Source organism: Mugil cephalus, chromosome 19 (assembly GCF_022458985.1).
Source record: "Mugil cephalus isolate CIBA_MC_2020 chromosome 19, CIBA_Mcephalus_1.1, whole genome shotgun sequence".
Lineage (NCBI taxonomy): Eukaryota > Metazoa > Chordata > Actinopteri > Mugiliformes > Mugilidae > Mugil > Mugil cephalus.
In genome coordinates, this window is record NC_061788.1 from 2,105,049 (window position 1) to 2,127,864 (window position 22,816).

Sequence of the window (22,816 nt, forward strand, 5' to 3'; positions counted from 1 at the left end):
AATTTACTCATTATAAAATTTTTCTTTTAATTTATTTTGTAATTTGTCAAATAAAATCAGACATTTAAAGACAAAAAAATGAACTTTTAACATTTTAAAAATTTAATTAATTTAAGATTTTTGTCAAATTGTGACACTGGACTTGAATATTTTACTTAATTATACTTAACAACTAAGACTAAGCAATTAATTAAAAGATAAAATAAACTGCAAATTATTAACTGCCATAACAAATAGATTTTCTACCAGAATCAGAGTCTGGTAACATCTGGATTTCATTCTGGTATTTTGAGCAAATACAACACTAAAAAAACAATGATTAAGCCCCGCCCCCGAATGATCTGATTGGTCCAAAGTTCTCAACAGAGCGACTCCAGACCAGACTTTCTGCTGGGATGTTGATTTGTTTTCAGGCTGGAGCAGAACAACAACGAAACAAGACAAATAAATAAGTGGGGAAGACGCGTTTTTAAAATTTTCCCATAAAAGTAATTTTATTCTTTAAATACAGAAGCTGTTCAGGAACCGGTTCAGAGCCCGAGACCGTGGGGGAGTCACCAAAATAAAGCTGGTGTTATGAATAAATAGATGATTTCACAAGAAAATCCAAAAACAATCAGAAAGAGTTTCTCATTTTGACAAAGTGGAACAACGTCATCATCATCATCATCATCTAATAATAATAATAACAATAATAATAATCCAGCTCCCAAAATATAAAGTAAAGGATTCAGAGAACTGGCTCAAGCTCGTCTGGTTCCAGGATACAAAGTTCAGCCGTCAGAAGAAAAAAAAAAAGAAAAACGTGGACTTTGTGGAGATCAATACTCTCAAAAGACAAATCAGAGAATGATTAAACCGACGGGCGACGCAGAGAAAGTCTTCACTGGTTAATCATTGAAGAGTTCAGTCACATTTTATGAGCCCAGGGATTAAATCTACAAAGACACCGTCAGAATTTAAGATTAGACGCAATTTATCCTGTTTGATCCGACGTGTGAACGGATTCAGATTCCAGAGGGAGGAGGTCGGGGCGGATGGCGGGCGTACGAAACGCCAGGAAGTGGCGTTTGGTTTCAGTTTGTGTAAATTAAAACAACATCATTTCCCAAACACAGGCAGTCAGAGTCTAAACAGAACAACAACGTGGATTTAAGGCGACAAAAAGAGGAAGAAACAAGAAGTTTCAAAGCTTTGTAGTTTTGTGTCAAGAAAAATAAAATAAAACTTTAAAAAGATGACAACGAATCTCCAAGAAATTAGAGTCATAACGACGGATCAGTTTGTTTTGTTTTGTTTGTTTCGTAGTCGGTAGGAGGAGGCTGGGGTGGATGGTGGGGTGTAGAAAACACTCCTCTCAGTTTGAGTATAAGTTTTTAAACGGAAATCGATCCCAAGTTATTTCCTGGATTAGAGCAAAAAATTTCAGCCTCAACCAAGAAAAAGGGTTTGACACAGAGACATTTTAGTTTCGTTACGATGGAATCAATGACTTGTGTTGGAGTCAGTGGGAGGAGGTTGGGGCTGATGGAGGGGCCTAGAAAACACCAGACAGCAGCGTTGACATTCATACAAATTTTGGACTTTTCTTGTTGGTGCTGTGGTTAAATTCAAAACAAGTGCAACTCTGTAACAAAGTTACGATACAGGCACATGTGAATTCATTTAGATTCCACCAGGAGGAGGTTGGGGCCGATGGTGGGCGGAGAAAATACAGATTTCAGTTTAGATTTAAATTTAATTAATATTATTAACAAGTTAAAATGGAGATTTGTGTTTTTTTGTTAATGTTTGTTGTGTCGATAAATTCAAACAAAAGTGTGATGTTGAGAGAATTAGTTGTTTTCAGTAGGAGGAGGTTGGGGTTGATGGTGGGGCACAGAAAACACTAGAGTTCAGTTTTTCTTTTAAATTAAAACAAGTTCTTTCACAAGACTCCAAAGAAGATTTTGTTTGGACATTTTGGCAGAAAAAAAAAGACATTTTCGATTAATATGTTTTTCAAACAGATAAATTCAACATCAACGTATTTGTGAAAAAGTTCAGAAAAGCAAATTTACGATATTTCTTCGTTTTAAAGATCCTCTCGGAGAACGAGCCTCTTTAACTTTTCCTTCAGAGCACATTTGTCAGTCGTGTATAAAAGTAATTTCCCGGAGAGGTCGGAGATGTGGGTCAGTGTTTACTAAACACAGCTGATGTGGGACGAACTGGTTTCACAAGGAGCTGAGAGGACGTTTTAGTTTTTAACAGAATTATTATCAGAGCGGAGGCCGAGGTCTAAACACATTCATGCCAAAGTAAAGCACATTTTAGCTCGACACATTTTCCACATTGTGACAAAACTATTTGTTTATTTATTGAATTAAGTTTTAACGCGCTACACAAACTGACGACGTAGCCTTACTTCCTATCAAAAATATTATTCTGTATTTTATTTTATAACAATGCTTCCAAAAATAAGTCTTCAATATTTAAAACAAGCCCCTCCCCCCAAAAACAAAAGGTTTGATACAATCTGTGTTCATACAGTCCATGTTTCATACAGACTCTGCACTGAAACGCCGATAACCTCAGATAACGGGGGTTTGCACAAAGCTTCTTCAAACGTTTCAGGCTAACCCGGTTTTAGTTTTACTGGGACGCGACCCCCCCCCCCCCCCCCCCCTGCACCCGTGGGACGTGATCCAGCTCCGGGGTCTGAGGGGAACCTGATAACACCTTCATGGCCGCCGCGGTGAAAAGCTCCTAAAGTGCCTCCGAGCTTCAAAGATACGAACGAATCTGAAGCTTTTCACCGGGAGGGAAAACACATTCAAACAGGAAGCGGTTAGCGTAGCTTAGCATAACGACAGCTAGCCTGGCTCCGTGCAACGACAACAAACCAACAAGTTATTGAACTTCATCTCATCACACTCACGCCAGTTCATTAGGTACATCAGTGAAGCAGTGAAGCAGGCAGTTTGTGTTCTTGTTGTGGTTGTTTTCAGGTAATTTAGAATATTTTGTGTCTTAAATAGTTTTCTCTCTTTTTGTCATTTTAGTCAAGTTTGGTCAAATATTAATACACTCACTTGCCAGTTCATTAGGTACACTAGTATATTCATTCTAACATATCAGTCCTGCACTAAATCAGTCATCTGTAATGTTTTGTTGGAGCTTTTTGTCGTCTTTTACTTTTACTGTACTGTTGTGGTTGATTTTTCATCTTTCTGTGTCTCATTTGGTTTGTTTTTGTCTGTTTTTGTGACTTGTTTTGACTTGTTTTAGTCAGGTTGCATCTTTCTTTGATGTAAGGTTGAATAAAAAGTCAAAATAATAGAAACACGGGTCAGTTGAATAATATTACAACATAAAAACCGAGTTGACTCAACATCTGAGTTATTTTAACACCAGAACGTCCATGAAGATGTAAAGCAGGACTGTTACATTATTCACTAGTGTAACTAATGTGGCGATTCTGAGCTTTAAGCTAGTTTTGTTAGCTTTGTAGCAGCTTCCAGTTATGTGTCTTCATGCTAAGCTAAGCTAACTGCGTCCTAGCTTAGCCTGACTGAGTCCTATAACGAGTGAACGTCCTTCTCCTTCATATAAAACTAAAGGGTCGACATCTTTCCTCCTGCTCAGCGTCAGATTAAACTTTAGTGTCGGTCACGTTTCCAAACACCAGCATCACTTTTAACATTTTCACCCTCCACCTTTTCTTTCTTTTTTTTTCTAAATTCATCCAGGAAACGATGCTAACAGAAAATATACGGACACTGTTCAGACTTTAGAGCAAAGGAACCTGTTAACGAAGCGGCCGGTTAAAAGTGAAACGTCGTCAGTGACGAACACGGAGCCTCATGCAGGACAGATTCGTTTCTGAGGCAGCAGCAGAAAAACACTTAGACGGGATTAATTCATTACAAGTTAATATAACTGTAAATATAGAGAGAGAAAATAAAAATCCTCAGCTGCTGCTGCTGAGCTTCTTTTAAAGAACTGAACTCAGACTCATGTTTTATATTTTAGATATAAACATTTGCTGTTTTATCTTAAATCCTCAAACTTTCCTCACATTTAGAAATTTACTTTTTTTATTTTTTAAACTAGCGGATGTTCAGAACATCTGGCACCAATGACTGGACCAGAAAAGGTTGAACGCACCAAAAAAAAAAAAACTAGAGCCAAGAACCAGCTGGTTCTACACCTGAGAGGAAATAACTCCTCGTACCAGCAGGGGGCAGTAGTCTGGATTCATCTCTCAAAAGAGGAAACAGGAAGAGCTGCAGTTAGCATGGATGCTAAGACGAAGCGATTCTTCGTAGCCTCGCAGCTAACAGCTTCTCTAAGCTTCATTCATTCTAGTTTTAACTTTCAACACTTCCTGTTTCTCCTTTTGTGCTCGGAGCCGATCGGCTTTTAACAATCAACGTATTTACTGATATTTATGATCTGACCCTTTGATTTGCATATTTTTAAGCAACTGCTACTGAGTTTTAGTCTTTATGAATGAAATACCTCAGTATTTTTTGGGGTGGGGGGGTTTAGCTGTTCCTGCATGAGGCCGGTTCATCGTCTTCCTGTTCAGCCTCTTCATGAACCTTTGTGTCTTGAGAGGAAGTGATGTTCTACATTAGCACCTGATATCACCTCTCCCTTTGCTTCCATGTCGTCATTTCAGTCCATGAGCCCATTTTAATTAGTTTTTTTTTTTTTTTTTAATATAATAAATACATCCAAACGAGAGACGTGTCGCCCGAGCGTCTGAGGGGAAACATTCACCGAGCTGGTCCGAGCGGCCGGAGGCCAGCGAGGAGCCTGAAGGCCGAGTTTCAGTTTGTTTTGCATTTGGTCGTCCTTGTGTTAGTGTTTGGCTTCTTGCGTTAAAGCAGCTTTGGTTCAACACGTCCCTCTACGTCCCTCTACGTCCCTCTACGTCCGTCCAGCTGCTGCAGTGGATTTGTTTTTTTTTTACTTTCACCCCGTTCAGACGGCGTTAGATGACGTGTGTGATGTAGAAGGTGAACTCCATGTCCATGGCGGTCTGCGGGACGCTGGCGCTGCCTCCGTGGATGACCGGGATCAGGGCGCTGTCCATCTCGTTCATGTAGCGCTGGGGGAGGAGTCGGCCTCCTGAACCCGCCTGGTACTCCACCTGAGACCAGAGACAAAACCTTCAACACACTGATCACAACATACAGCACCATGACTTTAACGTCCAGCTACAATAAATACAGGAATATTTCTTACTAGAAACATCAGTGAACGTTGATTTACTTCATTAAAGCCATTAATTGTTTACGTGTCCTGGTCCTGCAGTGTAATAAAAGTGTAATAAAAGCCCCTTTAACGTATTGAAGTGTCAGAGTGACTCTACCATGTCGTCCTGAGTGGAGACGCGCAGCGACAGCGAGTTGATGGCGCTGGCGGCGAGGACGGCGAGATGAGGCGTCAGAGCGCTGCAGGTCGCCAACGCCATCTCCTTCTGAAACACGCTGCAGGACGCCAGCACCGAGGCCAGACTAGCGCCACCATCAGGAGACTTCAGCTGGTAGAAAACCTGCAGACGGATCAGAGCTCAGCTCACACGTCTGGACTCGTTTGTTTAGCTGCTCTGAGCCGTGTGAGTGTTTATGAATAAAGGTAAAAAAAAAAGAAGAAAGGTAAAGTCACCTCGGTGCATCTGATGGTGCGACCGTCCACCTCAAAGTCTGCGTCCTGCTGCATCCTAACGCTGCGAACTCCGTCCAGAGGTCGACCGTCGACGCCGCTGGTTTTACTGCAGAAAAAACAAAGTCACGTTTTAGAGCGTTTTAAACTTTCTTTATTAAACTGAATCCAGTTCTTCACGTGTCCTGATTTGACTGAACTCATCTCTATCAGTGAAACCAGAGGAGGTTTGTAACGGGGTGAAACAGCCTCTATTTAACCTCCTGAGACCCTGCGTCCTCATATGGGGACGTTAGGCTTTAGGTTTTATCGTAGTTTATTCTGCTTCATTTAACCCCATTGTCCTCATTAGTGGACACATTCGTCTGCCATCTAGTGGCAGCAAAGGTTAAAATGTATTTATTTATTATTATTAATAATGTTTCTAGTTTGATATGATGTTCATATTTAACAAAGTACTAATTTTTGCTAATTAGCAAGTACTCGTTTGAGGACGTTGGGACTTCATTGTTCTGTCTCTGCTCAGTCATGTTCAGGTATTAAAACAAACAGTTTTATATTTGGTCGCACATTGGTGACTTTTTAATATAATATAAATAATGAAATAATCCCAGTGTCCACATACGAGGACATTTTTTCATTTTATTTTTTTTCAAAAACTACTACTTCCTGTTTAAAGATGATGCTTTAGGTCCCACTGATACCAAATACCTTGGACAAATTAAAAACACATAGCAAATAAAAGCTCAGATCTCGGGAAGTTAAAAAAGGGTTTTATGAACTGAAATTGGATGTTTTTAATGAAGAATCTTTAAAATCTCAATCAGGAAAAAAATGTAAATTCAAATAACTTTATTCTTCTGGCCAGTTTCTTTATCCATGTCTGCTTGTTTGTTTCCATATTTATTTACACACGGCGGACGTTTATAACGTAAGACACGTTATTCTTCTTGGACTGAACTGGAGCAGCGTTTAAAATAGTACAAACAAGGTAAAATCACAGACACAATCAGCTGATTCTAGTGTGTAAAGGTGAGTTGTGTGTGTGTTGTGTGTGTGTTGTGTTGTGTTACCCCGTGTTGACCGGTGAACTCCAGTCAACCCAGCGGACGGTGACGTTCTCTCGGACCTCGGCGCCGTCGTTCCGGCCGCAGGGGATGTGGAAGTCGGTCTGGTCCCTCAGAGCCGAGCGCAGAGACTCCATGGTCTCCGGAGGGATTTGAACCATCAACCCGTCTGATTTAAAAACAACAACAACAACAACAACACAAGAGTTACTGTGGTTCTGTCTTCTGTTTATTCTGCTCAGCGCTTTCACTTGGTGAAATTAAACCGTTCCCACCTTCGACGATACTGGACTTGGCGATGAAGCCTGAGGAGGCTTTGAGGGCTCCGTTAAAAACGACAAAACTGGCTCCAGTCACTGTGAGAGAAAACAGGAGCAACACAAATAAACGAGGAGTCACTGAAGAAGCTGAAATAAGTAGTAGTAGTAGTTTTTACAGTACAAGGACATGATGTTAGTTTATATGCGAAACCTAAAACAAATAACTTCTAAGATCTTCAGACTGAAGCTGGATTCAATCAGATCATTTAAAAAGCCCAGATTCCGACCAGGACCCTGATAATAATAATAATAATGACTGTGATAATAGTCTGACCTGTCCGGGTCTTGCCTGGCTTGCTGTTGGCCTGCGTCTGATAGTTTCCGTCCTCGTTCTGGAAACACACCAGGTGAGAGTCGGCCTCGGAGCTGAATCTGGCTCCGATGCTGATCACGTGTTCGTTGGATGAGTTCACCACCTTCTGCATCTGTAGGAGAAAAGACACGTGTGTCCTCGTCCATGTTTGCTCGTCTGCAGGACCCTGATGGTTTTTGGTACCATTGTTAACACTCACCTCGTTGAAGCTACTCTTGGGGATGTCGATGTAGCTGTGGCCCATCTCCATGTGGATCCTCAGACCCTCCACCACCGCCAGGCTGTACTGGTAGTTCCTCAGGTCCTGGAGGAAAAACAGTTTATGAACATGAGCCGGAGTCGAGGGTGAATGACCTGAACGTGGGAAACGACCTCTCACTTACAGCCAATAAATTCATGATGGTGTGTCCCGTCTCCCGATACACCGAGTCACGAAAGCGGATGCTGATCATCGGAGTCGGATACACTGGAAAAGACAGGGCGGATTTAGGTTTCCTGGTTTTAATAGTGCTGTCCAACAATTCAAACTTTAATCAGGTTCATCACACGGTCGCTGCCGATTCATTTTGATTCATCACAATTAAATATCATTCAATTTAATCTAACGTGTGTTTTTTTAATGTCAACATTAGTCCACGTTAATGTGTAGCTACTAAGACGGGCGAGTATCGGCAAGAACGTCACGATACGTATCACGATACTCGAGTCATGATACGATATTATGATATTCTACATAGTTCACTGAGAACTTTTAAATGCAGTGAGTAAATAAAAAAACTGTATTTAAATTTAAATGATCCATTTAAGTTTGTTGCACTTGTACAGAAAGTGGATCAAGTTCTTGCCACTTAAATGTCTCCTTGTCTCCTACAGGGATGGAAATAAAATGCCTTTGCATACGTATCAGTTTGCCTGAGGTTTCGGTGGCTGCGGATGCTACAAACGAAGCCAGACTCATATAAACCAGAAGCTTTTAAAGCGAAGAGGCGAAGCGGAAACTACCCACCGTTGTACTCGGCTCCGAGCCGCAGAAGCAGCCTCAGAGGAAAGACTTTGGCCCAGGGCACCTCCAGCTTCTGGATGAGGAGGCCGAAGAGGAAAGGCTGCGGCGGCAGAGTGAGGCCCTCCAGAGGCTGACAGGTGGGAGAGAAGAACAGCATCCCGGCGTGATCCTTACTCCCCAGGAAGCTGCTGGTGAACGTCACGTTATCCAGCTCCTCCAGGAACTTCCCTGCGACACAACATCTCTAGTTTCTAACGCGTCTGATGAAAAAATAAATCAGTAAATAATCCTCTGAATGTTGCTGTGTCCTCGCTACCTTTCTGGGCGTCTTGGTACAGGCTGAGATAGAGAGTGAACAGGTCCTTAGGAAGAGTTTTCTCCTCAGGGAGACACTCCAGCAGGAAAACCACCTCCTTCTGTCCCAGAGCCTGGAGACCGTTGGAGCCGAAGCACCAGCACTGTTTACCGGAGTCTGGACGACACGACACGAACAAGTTGGTCAGCAGGTAATATTCTCCACCGGACGTTACGAATCTGATGTGGTTATTTATTTTAGGTCGAGTAGAAGAAGAAGAGGAGGAAGAAGAGAAGGAAGGAGATGAGGAAGAGGAGGAAGATGGAGATCAGGAAGAAGAAGAGGATGAAGAGGAAGACGTCAGCTCGACTCACATGTGACGAGTTTGACATTGACCAACAGGTTTGCGTTGAGGATGAACGTCAGTGGGCGGGGGCCTCCCTCCTCCAGGAGGTGCAGGATCTGACACGGAGCAGGACTCACCTCCACCAGAACTTCTGACAAAAAGAAAACAGAGAAAACAGAGAAAAGTTTAACTTCATAACATTTGAGGTTGTTGCCATTTGATCTGGATTCTAGATCAAAGGTAAAAGTCTATGACGATTACTCTCCTGTCAATCACTGCATTAAGCCCCGCCCCCCAAACGACCTGATTGGCCCAGCAGATCTTTGCAGGAGAATAATCAGTTCCCAGCGGAGAAACTTCAGTAAAAGAATGAAGAGGAGAGAGGAAAAGAGGAAGATGAGGGGAGACTCTGGTCATGGGGGTAAAGAGGAGGAACCCACCTCCTCCCGCCTCCTCTCCGGTGATGATGAGCAGCGGTGGCAGCTCGTCCTCGTTGTCCGGCAGCAGACTGGGAACCCTGTTCACCGAAGAACCGATTCCAGCCAGTAAAGCATAGTCCCAGGGTCCAGAGGGAGGAGGTCGCACCACCTCCACGCTCCCAGAAGCCTCGGGGGGGGCAGAGCCACCGACTCCAACCTCTGACCCAGCTGAACCAGGCTGAAAGGAGAGGGAGGGGTTATTATTATTAGTGTTCATCATGTTTAAACATTTATATCGATGAGGGACGTCTAGATCCGATCAGTTCATGTTGAATATCATTTGATCTGAGTTCCTTTCTCTTTTTCTTTCTTTCCAGCCGTGTCATTAGCCGAACACCATTAAACAGAAGACGATGTTCTGAAGCTACAGGGACGTAGTTTTGGTTTCAGGCCAACATAAAATAAATACCAACAAAAGATCAGGACGTCCTATTTCTATTTATAGAAAAGCCTGGTGGAGAATACGAACTGCTGGTTCATCGCCCGGAGAAGAATTTAACCTTCTCACAACTAAACGCTGATGTTCTCTTCGAGGTGAGAACACGGACTTTATATAAAGGTGAAGCCAAAGCTAGTAGAGCTCCCCCTGGTGTCCGGCTGCAGTATGGGTCATAAGCTCCACCCCCTCCATATTAGTGGGCGGGGCTTGGTTCAAACTAAAACACTAAAATACATGTCAGTTTTTTAATGATATTTTTGTCATTTTAATATAACGTTGATGAATGTTTAAGTGTTAGTTCAAAGCTTAGTTATGTATAGAAACAGGATGCGACATAACGGTGACCCGTTGCCATGACAACCGCTTTTAGACAAACTTTTAGAAATAAGTTCAGTGTATAATCATTTTATTTCTAATTGGTGGAGGAAGAGCAGATTCAATTCACAGAAAACACCAGCGAGTCTGGACGAAGAGGGGGCGGGGCATCGATGTCGTGGCTCCACCCTCACACCGCACTGATCAGTCACAGGATGGCGCCGCCCGTGTCGCCGGGAACATAGCGTCAGTCTGGCTGATGAGGAAGTGGAGACACGCTGCCCGTGTTTATAGACGGGTTGTGGGGGAGAAATCTTACTGATGTCAGCTCTGGGATGACGCCGCTGAACTCCTGCGAGCTCCTGCGGCTCGTCACCGACAGCCGGCTGGTGTCCGCCACCTCTCCGTTCGGCAAGATGCCATCAGCAAACCACACTCGCTTCTGTTCACGGGGACAACCTGAAAACATAGAAGTATTGTCCTAGAGTCCACCTGATTCAGTCCAACAAGCCTTTACCGTGGCTGAACTAAAATGAGTTTGACTGAGTTTGTTCTACGGCGTGTGAGAGGATTCATACCATCGTTGTTGGGGTGTTTGAGGACAGACACAGGAACCATGACGGTGGGCGGAGGAGAGTTCAGGGTGCCGGCGGCGCGAGCCTGCTGGAGAGGAGGGATGGTGCTGCAGTACTCAGAGGGCACGTTGGGGTTCGGGCTGGGACCCGTAGGGGTCATCATCCGCTCCAGGGCCTGAGCTGCAAGACAGAAAGAAAAAAAAAAACATTATTTTAAACCATTTAAAGGACCAGCAGGCAGGATTTAGTGCCACCCAGTGGTGAGATTGCAGATTGCAACCCTGCACATAAAAACATGACAATATGTTTGTTTAGATCCTCAGTCATCCAGGTCGAAGGAGGCTCAGCCTGAAGGTCCAGCAACAACTAATGTGACTTACTACTGAGCTACTATTCGCTGTGAGGCTAAGAAGCTAGTAAGAGCTACCATTAGCTGGAATGCTACGCAGCTAGTAAGAGCTGTTATTCCACGACAAAAATAAACCATATTACACCTTAAAAACTTATTCAATTAAATCCTTCATAATGAGTTTGTTTTTGTACCTTTAAGTGAACCATCATGAACCTTTGCTCCACCTACAGCACTTTATCTAAAGCTCTTCATCGTCCTGATGACGAAGGACGGACGTGAGCCGGTCGTGACCGAGACTCTTTCTGGTTCCACTCTCGACGCTGACGTAGCGCTGGTCTTACATTATATTGATTAAGCATTATAGCGCTTCCATCGACCCGGTTTGTACTGTCAACAACTACAGCGTGGCAGCGCAAAGACAAGATTCAGGTTAGCAGAGGAACTGACGGGAGTCGTTTCACCTCAATGAGCAAAGGAGGGATGACACGGCACAAAAAAAAAAAAAACAGAAAGGTCATCCAGGGCTAAAAATTAAGTGAAAACAGTGAGACATGTCTTACCTCATCCTCATCATCCTCATCGTCATCATCTCCTCTGATAAAACTCTACATCCTCTTAGTCTAATGCAGACTTTCTGAAGCTGCTCTTTGCTCCAGGTCTGTTTGCCTCTAATAGTCGACTATATCTGGACGCCTCCGTCCCGACTGGAGACGTAGACGAGAGCAGGATCATAACACAACGCAACACAACGCACAACGCAGCATCTGCAAGCCACGAAAGTGGATCAGCTCCTTCCTCCTAATTTAGACGGCGTGTGAGCATCACATGTCTGCAGCGCGAGGCGTGTCCTGTATCACACACACCGAAAAAAAATAACACCAAGGACAAATGCCAGTGTCCTGCTGTAACTCTCTCCTCCCTCTCTCCTGTCCTCTCACCCCTCCCTCCCTCCCTCCCTCCCTCCCTCCCTCCCTCCCTCCCTCCGATCTCCTTCCATATCTCTGCTGCAGTCTTTTAACTGTGAGACCAGTCAAAGCCGGCGCAGAAACCAGACGTCGAGCAAATAAACAAGTCTTTTGAGTCTTAAATAAATCATCCGCTGTACAATGAAAACGTCTATTTTAAGTTTTAAAACTGATTCGTGAGTTTATAAAGTGACAAAAATTTAAAGTCAGTAGATTTGTTTTCACCAAACACACACACGACAAGACGTCCAACCAGATCGTGGAAGCACTGAATGCATCAACTCGTGGAGAAATTGACGCAAACAAAACAGAAAATGAGGCAAAACTACTGTGACGCACGTCTACATAATTGAATCCAGTAGGGGGCGGTAATGCACCTGCAGCCTGGTTAGACAGCGAGCAATCGAGACAAAATAAGATACAGGAGGAGCAGCAGATGAAGAAGAAGAACAAGACGCAGAGGAGTGGAAGAAGCAGAATAAGCAGGAAAAGACAAAGCAGAAGAACAAGAAGAAGAAGAAGCGTATTGTTTTGAAAAGTTTATCGGAGGCTTTTATCAAACGATGCTAGATGCTTTGAATGAAGATTGAGCAAACAGATCGTAAACTCAGCCCTAAGTTTGAGGCTGTGGATCCCAGAGAGAAGATGAACAGGGTCAGTCTGACTCTGCTGCAGTGAGGATTTATCAGGGCCAATCAAAACGCCGTGGGCGGGGCTTCATGTGGCGATGGAAGTCATCCATCTGAGAAGATGTGGAGTAAATATCTCCTCTGTCTCGGTTCAAACACGCCGGGTGGAATAATAAAAATGTAGCGCTACGATGCTGCATCAGGCTACAACACACAAGCACTTAGCTCTTACCTCTGTGGATGCTGTCGAAGCAGATGACGCACACTCGAGCCTCTTTCTCCAGATACTTCAGCTTACACTTCCTGTTGCAGCACACGGCGCAGTAAACCTGGACCAGACGAAAACAAAAACAAACTCAGGGTGTGTGTGTGTTTTGAAGCAAGTTGTTCCCGTCTGGTCCCCGGAGCAGGAGCTGGACAATAACACATCCTGAACAGCCCTGGCTAATTCTGCTTTAATCACCGGCCTTTAAAAGGACTTAGCTGCTTTAGGACGCACACGGCTCAGTGCAGATCTGTGGAAGAGCTGGAAAAAGAACTGCTGACTCACGCTCTCTGCTTCCATGACTCCAGCCTGGGAACCTTTTCATTTAACACTTTCACTTCGATATCAGGGACGTGACGACGCATCGCGAGGCGGTTAGAGATCGATATAAATCAGAGCGCGATCTAGTTTTCAGTTCACTCGATTGACGTCATATATCACTACATAAAAAAAGAGATTCTCTTTAATTTGCTGGAGAGAAAATATGATTTGTAGTTTTTATATATATATAAATATATCTATTTTTATACATGCATTCATTGCATACTTTGTGTTTTGAGGTGACATCCTACCTCAGAAATGTGTTTTTTGTCTTTTTCAGTCATAATTTGTCTGCAAACACATTCTGTTAAAGAAAATCGTGAGGAAATTGTATCGTTAACCCAGTAGTAGAAATCGTATTGAATTGTGAGTTGAGTGTCTCTGCATTTTTAACACTCTGGAGTTGAAAGATGCGGCAGTGAATTCAAATCACATGACCAATTACAAAAGACGTAGCAGCAAAACGCAGCGTCACCGAGTCTCTGTTTCAGCTTCTGTAGAAAGAACTAACTTCAACCTATGGACCAGTTTTTAAAGTGTGTTGACAGGCCAAGTAAAACTAGACTTATTATGAATAATTTATAGCACACTTTATCCTGAATGTTGTTGTCATGTTGTGCGTTTGGTGCACAGAGAAATGAACAGCGCTAGTTAACGGATAACGAGCTTCAAATGCTCTGAAGCCAAAAAGTAAATAAATTAAAGAAAACATGACACCTCCTCCTATTGGTGGTAAATGCATCCCATCAACCAATCAGGAAATGATGTGTCAACGGTTGCTAAGGAAAAGGGAAAAGTTGTGGGAGTGATGTTATATTCAGTTTATGGAGCGACTGCAACCAAAGAGACAGAAGAGACAGAAGACAGTTTAGAAATTGGACAGATTTGGGACATTTACTAATTATTACTGACTGAGACCTGATGGTGTTTGAAATGGTCATAAACAGTTGTCTGATGCATTTCATGCTTGTGAATGTAAATAGTTGTAAATAACTTTGTTGTTTGCTAAATTTGCTTTTGAAGTTTACAGTTCGGATTTGCTTTCTAAGAAAGTTTGGTTCAACATGTTTGTGGTTTTCAGTCAAAAATGAAACTTTTTCTACTCAGATTTTATGGCTTTAGTCTTGTTTTATGTCCCGTGTGTTAATACAGTTTGTCAGAATGAAAACTAAAACTCTTAAGTCACATGTGAGTTTGAGCTGAAAAGAATGAAACCAAACAAGGAACCAGGTGAAGAGTTTTTATCATGAAAATGACCAATTATACTCTGGACTTCAGGGAGATAAATCAAAGCTTTAGACTGGTGTTTAATTCTGTCAGTCTTGTGTTTAGTTCTAGTTTATTATTCTTATCCTTCAATACCCCACAGCACTGTAGCCCTTTCCAGTTCTGTTCTTATGTATTGTTTTCATGCACTGATTTTACGTTTTGTTTTATGACTTTGATGTAAAGCACCTTTTGGCCATTGTAAAGGGCTGGAACAATAAAATTTGATTGGTTGGTTGAATGTATGGTTACATCCCTAATCAATATAAACAGCATGGCTCCTGGCAGGTGTTGAGATATACAGTACACGCTTTAAAAAGTTTGCTTCAAAATTTTCTACATTTCTGCATAAAAACAACTCAAAACATCAAAAGAACAAAGCAGACAAAGAGAACCATGTGTTTTATTGGGTCTTTATCTACTTCCAGGACCTGAACCAGAGAACATATTTCACTCACCTTCCCACAGGCTCGACAGTGGTGCCTCCTCTTGGTGAAGGTGAACCTCTGGCTGCAGTTCATACAGTTGGGAGCTTCGGAGTCGGGCACCCACTCAGGTTGTCTGCTCCCCAGCTCCTCCACCCCCTCCCTCTTCCAGCTCCCCGGCCGGGGCCCGTCGGTGGAGGGCTCCCCGGGGTACGGCGGCGGCTCGGAGAGTTCATCGTAGCCCACGCTATAATCCTGAGTGGCGTATGTGGGACTGTAGTCCCTGAAGTTGGAGTGTTCCTCTGTGAGACTGGGGCTTACGAGTGAACACTCCTCCTCTGCTACTGCAGAAGCAGAAGGACTGGGAGTCTCTGCTCCTAATCCTCCTCCTTCCTCTTCGCCTCCTGCTGGTGGAGATCTTGCAGCTTGGCAGTACAGCTGTTTGGGTCTGGCTCCTCCGTAGGTGGGCTGTAGATCGGGGCTACAGCCTTGCTGGGACTGGAAAGTGTTTAAAGAATAGTTCCCATCCTGTGAAACTGACGGAGCTCCGGGGTTAAAACTCGTCCTGTCACTTTCAGGAGAAGCCAGACTCTCCACCTCGTCCTCCAACGTCCCTCGACCACAACTCCTGGGCTCCTGTTCCACCAGCCTGTCCTCCGGCAGAGTAAAATCTACAGAGCTACTGCAACAAGAAACCCCACCTGTACCCTGCTCTGCTTCGGTGTGAGCCTGGAGGAACGCATCCAGCTCCTCGTCGGTGACCAGCAGCTCGGCCTGGTCGCTCTCGGGCAGATACTCGAAGCCGAACTCAGGAGGATCCACGGGACTGGGCTCCGAGCATGAGCCGTGGGAGGGAAGCTCTTCAGCAGCAACAGGGTAAGGAGACGGTTCAGGGTGGACTTGCTGTCCCTCTGGAGACAGTCTGTCCTCTGCTGGTTGTGCTACTTCCTCCTGGGCTTGGTCTTTGACCTCTGACAGAGAGTCTGCCTCCGCGCTCTCAGACACATCTGTAGCTTTCCCCGACTCGTCCTCTTTGTCCTTTGAGTTCACCAGAGCTCCACACATGGACACGGCGCAGGGCAGACACGACAAACTCACCGGTTCATCGTGTGAGGATCCCGAGTCTCTGACTTCCTGCACCTCGTCCTCTTTGTCAGTTTCTTTAACCGTCTCACTTTGCTCTACAGAGTTAGCCTCCGTCACCTCTTCGCCATCGCCCGTCTCCTCTTTCTCCTCTTTCTCCTCTCTCGACTCGCCGGACGTCGTCACCGGTGGCGACGGTAAATCGTCCGAGGCTTCGCCGCTCTTTTCCACCGCCGCAGGAAGGATGACGTCCAGCAGACTGAGGGAAGACGAGTACCCGCCGCTCAGTTCATTCCCCAAAGACGCTTGCTGCTCCTCCCCAGCGTCTCTAAAGCTGCTTAGCTCCTCCCCAACCACGGGGCTGTCAAAGTCCACAAGCAGCGCCTCTGTCTGCTCCTGCTCCTGCTCCTGCTCCTCCTTCTCCTCCTCCACCTCCTTTACCTCTTCCTCCTCCATCATCTGCTTCTCCACCACGTCCAGCTCGCTGAAGGCATCGTGGCTGTCTGCCCGGACCAAGATGGCGGCGCTCGCGTCGCTGACGAGGTCGCACACGGGCTTCAGAGCTCGGTCCGGGCAGGGAGGGGCGGAGCTTTTAGCCGGCCGGTGATCCACCGACGACAGGAGGTCAACGCCGGTGAGAGGCTGCTGGCCCGGCTCCCTGCAGGAGCTGGAGGTGTCGGGGCAGCTGGTGGCGGAGCCATAATGGAGAGAGTTGAGGTCCGGGAGGCTCGGTGGGGCCGAGGGTAAACACTGAGGGCCCAGAGAGGAGAAAGGGTACGAGGAGGGCTTCAGGAAAACGGGACGGCATTCAAGTTCCTCTGTGAAACAAGAAGAAAAAGACAAAGTTTTAGTCATCACCAGCTAAAGCTACATAATTCAGTCACTTCGATCAGAAATGAACAGTTTCCATACAAACTGAATAAAAACATGGGATGTGACATAAAAAGGTTGTAACTTTATTAATGTAGAGGTTCTGATGATAAGGAGCAATGAATCTACCACAGAAGAAGAAAAAGAAGAAGTACAGGAGAGATTAAAGGAAGGAAGGAAGAGAAGAAGTGGTAAAGGAAGGAGAAAAACAAAAATGAGGAGAAGATTGCAGAGAAGGTGAAAGAAAAACAGAAAGGAGGAAAATGACGAAGGGTATCGAGTAGATGGAGCTGGAAAAGAAGAGGAACAAACATGGAGGAGAAAGAGAGGAAGGAGGAGTAGAGGACGTCATCTCACCAGTGTTGAGCTCAAAGTCATCGAGCAGTTTGTCCAGATCACACACAGCTGCCTTGAAGAAGCTGTCCATGCTGGACTACAACAGCTGGGCCTCAGATCCTCCACTTCCTGGAAACAAACAGGAAGAATCAACTCCACTTCCTGGAAACAAACAAGAAGAATCAACTCCACTTCCTGGAAACAAACACTTCCTACTTCAGTTGTGGTGGAATATGTGGACTACAGGTGAGACTCGGTACCCAATATACCTCATTACTTTGGTAATTCTTTGTTACACACTAGGATTATTGGTTGTTTTACCTGGGTGGTTTTGGTAAAATATTTTAGTAGAGAAGTTAGTTAAGCCTTTTGTTTGTTGTTTTCAATATAGAAATTTGTTAACCAGGCCTAGTTTGGTTATATTACTTTGATTTATTTGGTCCTAGCCTTCCCCACTGTTTACGCTTCAAGGAGATTTTTACCTTTTTGTATTTGAATAAATTCTAAAGATTTGTTTACACCAAAACACTGTCCCGTGTCTGTCAATACCTTCCCCCGAGACGTTCCTGGGGACGCAACAAGCATGAATGTAGGTCACTGCTCAACTCATTAACTCACAGGGCCTTCCTTGTTTACTCATTTATGTGGAGCTAAACACTGAGAATCTTTATCACAACAACACAAAAATCTGAGTAATTATATTCACGGTAAAAGCTGGGTTCATTGCCGGGAGCTCGGCCACGTAAGGACGTCATCAGATTTTAAAATGAAGAGGAACAAGGAAGTAGAGAGCACACCTTAAATCTGTATAAATATTCAGTCAGCAGCGAACACTAAACGTCTGAATAAATCAGTTTACATCCACGATATAAACTTCAAGAAAAGATATACGCTGATGCACAACAACATAATAAATCTCCTTTGTTTACGTGAGACAGCTCCAATAAACCAGGTGAACTTTACAGTCAGAGAAGAACAACTACAAGTACTAAGATGATTTATGGCGCAGCCATTGTTAGACTAAATGCTTCCATCTAAACTGGACCAACTCCTCCATCAGGAACATTCAGCTCCACTGCTTCTATGTTTGCACATTCACTAATATTCCTAAAACAATCAGAATAAAAACTGCCTGCGTGTCTAGTGAATTCATGCTAATATAACATAATATCTGGCAATCAGGATTAATTTAAACATAACAGAGATGTTGATTCATCTGTGTTTTCATTATTTTGAACTACTTTAACTCAATCCTCCATACACCTAATGAAGTGAGCATAACCAGATCAGCCACAACATTACGACCACTAACATTTAAACCATCTTGTGACAATTCAGTGTTCTGCTGGAAAACTTTAGACGTTGCATTCATTGTTTTGGATGTTACTTACAAATGTAGCACCCACCTAGACTGGACTAGACCAGACTAGGCCAGGCCCTCCTTGACGGCAGCAACATGCAGTCTGACACACACACAAAAATAATTTAGTTACAACTCAAAAAAACTCTAGATCCCAAACGGATCAAGTATCTGTGGGATGATCCTCAAAGGCCATCACTAACTACATTCAACGCCCTCAGGAGACCCATGTCCATTCTCTGATGAGTCACCACAAGGGAGATGTACACAACATTAGGACGGTGGTCATAATGTTATGCCTCATGCATGTATATATATATATATATATATATTAGACACAACATCTGCACAAATAGATGGAACTTGCCTCAAAGCACAGGAAGGCAGAAATTGTCCAGAATAAAGTAAAACTCTACAAAATTACACACAAAAAACACCATCAAGAGGAATAAAGTGGCCACAAGAAAGTAGAAAGAAGTAAAAGAAAGGTATAACACAAAAAAACTTGTAAGCTGAATTTCTTATAACCAATATCTAATGTCTAAATGTGTTGTATATACAAAAGGCATTGAACTGCCACTTGTTTGCTCACACACTGTTTCACAGAAAGCATGCCAGACTCAGTCACGTGGTCTTTCTCTGTCATCAGTCAACTATTTTCTGTGTTAAGGCGTTTTTCCACAGCAGCAACCACTTGAATCGATGTCACGACTGCCTCAGGTCTTTATCTGTTCAGCGGTCGCATTTTAGATTCAGACAAGGAGCAGCTCTTGAGCTGAACAAGCTACGTGACATCCAGGACGACTGCGAATCAGCTTTAACCGGGAGGAAACATTCAAGCCTTTGTCCTTCTCGTCTAATGAAAGAAAAACACTGCGACACTGTACGAAAGCTCCAAATATCTTCTGCGCAACAAGAAGATGCCTCCAAATGTGACTTCCAGTAGTAGCAGACTACTTTAATACTTCAATTTAAATTCCATTAAGTGCAGCTTCAATCTCATACATTAATTGTATAATTGTATGTACCGCCAAGTGACTCCAAATAACCAAAAAGAAAAAATGGCTAAATATAGATGAAACATCAACAGCAGGAGAGGAAAATGACTAACACCAGTCACAATGTTATCACAACAACATGGAATGTGACTTAAATGACACGTGGTTCCGTTAGAAAAACAAAACATGTCAGGCTACTTTTTTAAGGTTTAGTTTTCTTCTTGTTCCAAGGCCACAACAGGAACATTGCAGCAGTTCCTCCTTTTGTTTCCTCCTTCAGAAACACTCAGGTTGTCACTCAGTAACTAGTGACCATGGAGGGAAAATATTTAGGGCAAAGCCATGAGTCAGTCTCATTAAAAGACAGGTCCTACACTACAATATGCATTAACAATAAACAATAGCTCATTTAATATTATTATTAAGTTGTACTCATGTTAGCTTGTTAATACCCTGAGGTTAGGTGATAGGAAGCATTAGGGATGTGAGTGTCTTTGTATCTAAACTGTCTAATAGAAAGTAAACACAGTGGTTACAGTTGTTTACATCTCAAATGTGTCGGGTCACACTTATTATTTTCCCAACTTGTACTTGAATTAAATAAAACGCATCAGCTCTGACTGCTTCCTAATTAATAAAGTTGTTGATAAAGAGCAGAAGAGCCGCTCGTTTAAAGAGTCTGACTCTGTGTCGCTCACTAAATTAGCAAACAAGCTAGCCGTTAGCATGTAGCATTAGCGACTACATTTCACCACTTAACTTTTAGCTTCGGCGTTAAATACTAGACTCTTCGGTGCAAAATATTTACGTGTCCTAAGCACGGTTCATTTACTACCTGACTTTTGTTTGTCAACTCGAATAAACCAGATTAAATCCGTTGAGGCTAACGTTAGCCTGTTGGCCGACTAAAGTCTTGTAGCTGGTCGTTATCCAGTAGCATTAGCGGCTACATTTCACTGCTTAACTTTTAGCTTCGAGGTTAAATGCTGGACTCTTTGATGCTAAACGTTTAAACGTTTCAAACACGACCTATTCAAAACCGCAGGTTGTTTGTCACCTCAAATAAACCACATTAAATCCGTTGAGACTAACCGTTGGGACTAACGTTAGCATGTTAACCGGCTAACGTCTTGTAACGTTAACTAGCTCCCAGTAGCAGTTGTTAAATTTCTTTCTTACCGGCGCTATTTTTATTCCATAACTCCAAGTCCCGTGTAATCCGGTTAGGATTTAAAACAGAAGCACACGCCGTCGTGACATCCTTCAACGAGCAGAAGGTTGTGTTTTGGGGGGTTCTGTGTTAGCTTCGCTAAAGAGGGGTGAACGCTCCAGTCAGGCCGCCATCTTGATCAGACTGTGGAGAGGTCACAGGATCTGGAAGTCACACTACTACTGCATGATCCCAGCTACAAACAAAAAAGAAAAATAACAGCATTAAAAAAGAAAAAAGAAAAAAACAATGTTCGCACACTCTGTTTTGCTTCATTTAGATGGACCAGCTTTTAGCTTTGATTCACATGCGAGCAGGGGCGACACTGGAGGGGGCTTCAGGGGCGATTTAATGTCAGTGTCACAAAGCTGGCATTTGTTTTTGTTTTTTTGTGTTTTTAAAAAGAGAAATTTCAAAGAAAAAAATTTTAAATGAGAAGATAAAGTAGGAACAATAAGTACAACAGACAGAACAACCTAAACGAGACACGGCCGACTAATATCAGATCATCCACCACCTCTAAGCAGTGACAGAATATTCTAAAGAGATGCAAAATAACCACAAAAAGATAAAATACTTCAAGGCTAAGGATTCACAAAGGTACCAGCAACTAAATTAAGAAGCAGAAAGTACACAGGAGACCCAAAACAATGACGTGAAATAAAAACTTAACTTAAAAATAATCCAAAACTGACATAAAAAAAAGAGGCAAACCATCTACAAAGAGATACTGTGAGGCCAGTGTGACCCCAAACAGGTTCACAGTGGTTAAAAAATAAACTTGTGTAGTAACAGATCAGCGCCATCAGGTGGAGTCTTTGGTCAGCTTTAGAATTATCTTTTAACAGTGAATTTATTTTATGTATGCATTTTACAAAATGTCTAATAACAGTGACAAACTAATTCAAAAGAACAAAAAAGGAAAAAATAGATCCAAAATGAAAACAAAGAAGAGCAAAGATAACTCAAAGATGCAAAATGACCAAAATTAGATGCAAATTTTATAAAATATCCACATAAAGATGCAAAGCAGATACAGAATGCTGTTATCAGAAATCCGCAAGCTGCAAATAAAACTAACAAAACGAGATGTAAACAAACCATAAACACGTGAAAAACAGCCGCAAGAAAATAAAGAAGTAAAATATGTACAATGACCACAGAAATAGTACAAAACAACCACAAACACTTCAAATGACCACATATTGAAAAGTGAAGTGAAACATCACCACTTGTTTGTAAATGATGTTGTAACAACAGCTTAGTTCCAGATAAAGGCTTCTTTCATATTCGTCGTTTGTACCTTTTAGCATCTAATGCCTTGTGTTTTAACAAATGTTGTGGCTGCTTTGTATCTTTTTTTTTGGACATATTGTTAAATTTGTCTGTTTGCGGCTTATTTTCCATCTGTTTTGCATCTATTACGGGACGTTTTCTTAACTTTTACACATCGTTTTTGGTGGCAGTTTTGCCTCACAATTTTATTTCTCTTTGGTTTTAAAATTATGACTCATAATAATAATAATAATAATAATAATAATAATAATAATAATAATAATGATAATTTATACTTGAACCCTGAGGAAAAGTGATGTTCCTGCTGTTCCGTCAGTAGTGTGTACAGCTGGAGATGTGGGCTGCAGCAGAATCTGGATCCTCCGCATTACAACTAGAACTCATAGTTACGATATCATTCACAAAAGACAGATGAGATTTTGCATCATTTCTGAAGGATAAACCACACAAGCTTGGAAGAGGTGGCTTCATTCATACACGCTTAAATAGCGTGCAATAGTGGTAAAACAAATGAATAAATAGAGGCGGCGCTAATATGCTTCCATAATCCATAAGTATAGTTGACCGATTCGTCTAACTGCCTGCACAGCATTTTGTAGAAACATTCACATGCGCTGGTTGTTATAGTCTCAA

The 22,816-nt window shown here is 42.9% G+C and overlaps 1 protein-coding gene across 3 annotated transcripts; it reads right to left on the minus strand.

Moving 5' to 3' along the window:
• Positions 1–466: 466 nt before the first annotated feature.
• zfyve16 (zinc finger, FYVE domain containing 16) lies at positions 467–21,619 on the minus strand. 3 transcript variants are annotated; one of them, XM_047569971.1, is made up of 18 exons: positions 20,857–21,619; positions 17,341–17,448; positions 15,064–16,931; positions 12,986–13,082; positions 10,811–10,987; positions 10,552–10,691; positions 9,440–9,656; positions 9,028–9,150; positions 8,675–8,830; positions 8,362–8,586; positions 7,739–7,821; positions 7,555–7,659; positions 7,317–7,467; positions 6,998–7,078; positions 6,729–6,891; positions 5,659–5,764; positions 5,363–5,545; positions 467–5,140 (listed from the first exon to the last, which is right to left on the minus strand). In XM_047569971.1, the coding sequence occupies exons 2-18, from the start codon at positions 17,408–17,410 to the stop codon at positions 4,982–4,984; spliced, it is 4,104 nt and encodes a 1,367-aa protein (XP_047425927.1). In that variant the 5' UTR covers positions 17,411–17,448; positions 20,857–21,619; the 3' UTR covers positions 467–4,981. The 3 variants fall into 3 exon arrangements, with proteins under 3 accessions (XP_047425927.1, XP_047425926.1, XP_047425929.1); XM_047569970.1 differs by having other exon boundaries at positions 17,341–17,481; XM_047569973.1 differs by having other exon boundaries at positions 17,341–17,514.
• Positions 21,620–22,816: the final 1,197 nt, after the last annotated feature.

Coding starts and splice junctions, on each gene's coding strand:
- zfyve16 (XM_047569971.1), bottom strand. CDS start 17,410: ATGGACAGCTTCTTCAAGGCAGCTGTGTGTGATCTGGACAAACTGCTC. Junction 13,083..15,063: donor ACTGTCGAGCCTGTGGGAAG/GTGAGTGAAATA, acceptor CGTCTGGTCCAG/GTTTACTGCGCCGTGTGCTG. Junction 6,892..6,997: donor CAAGTCCAGTATCGTCGAAG/GTGGGAACGGTT, acceptor TTTTTAAATCAG/ACGGGTTGATGGTTCAAATC.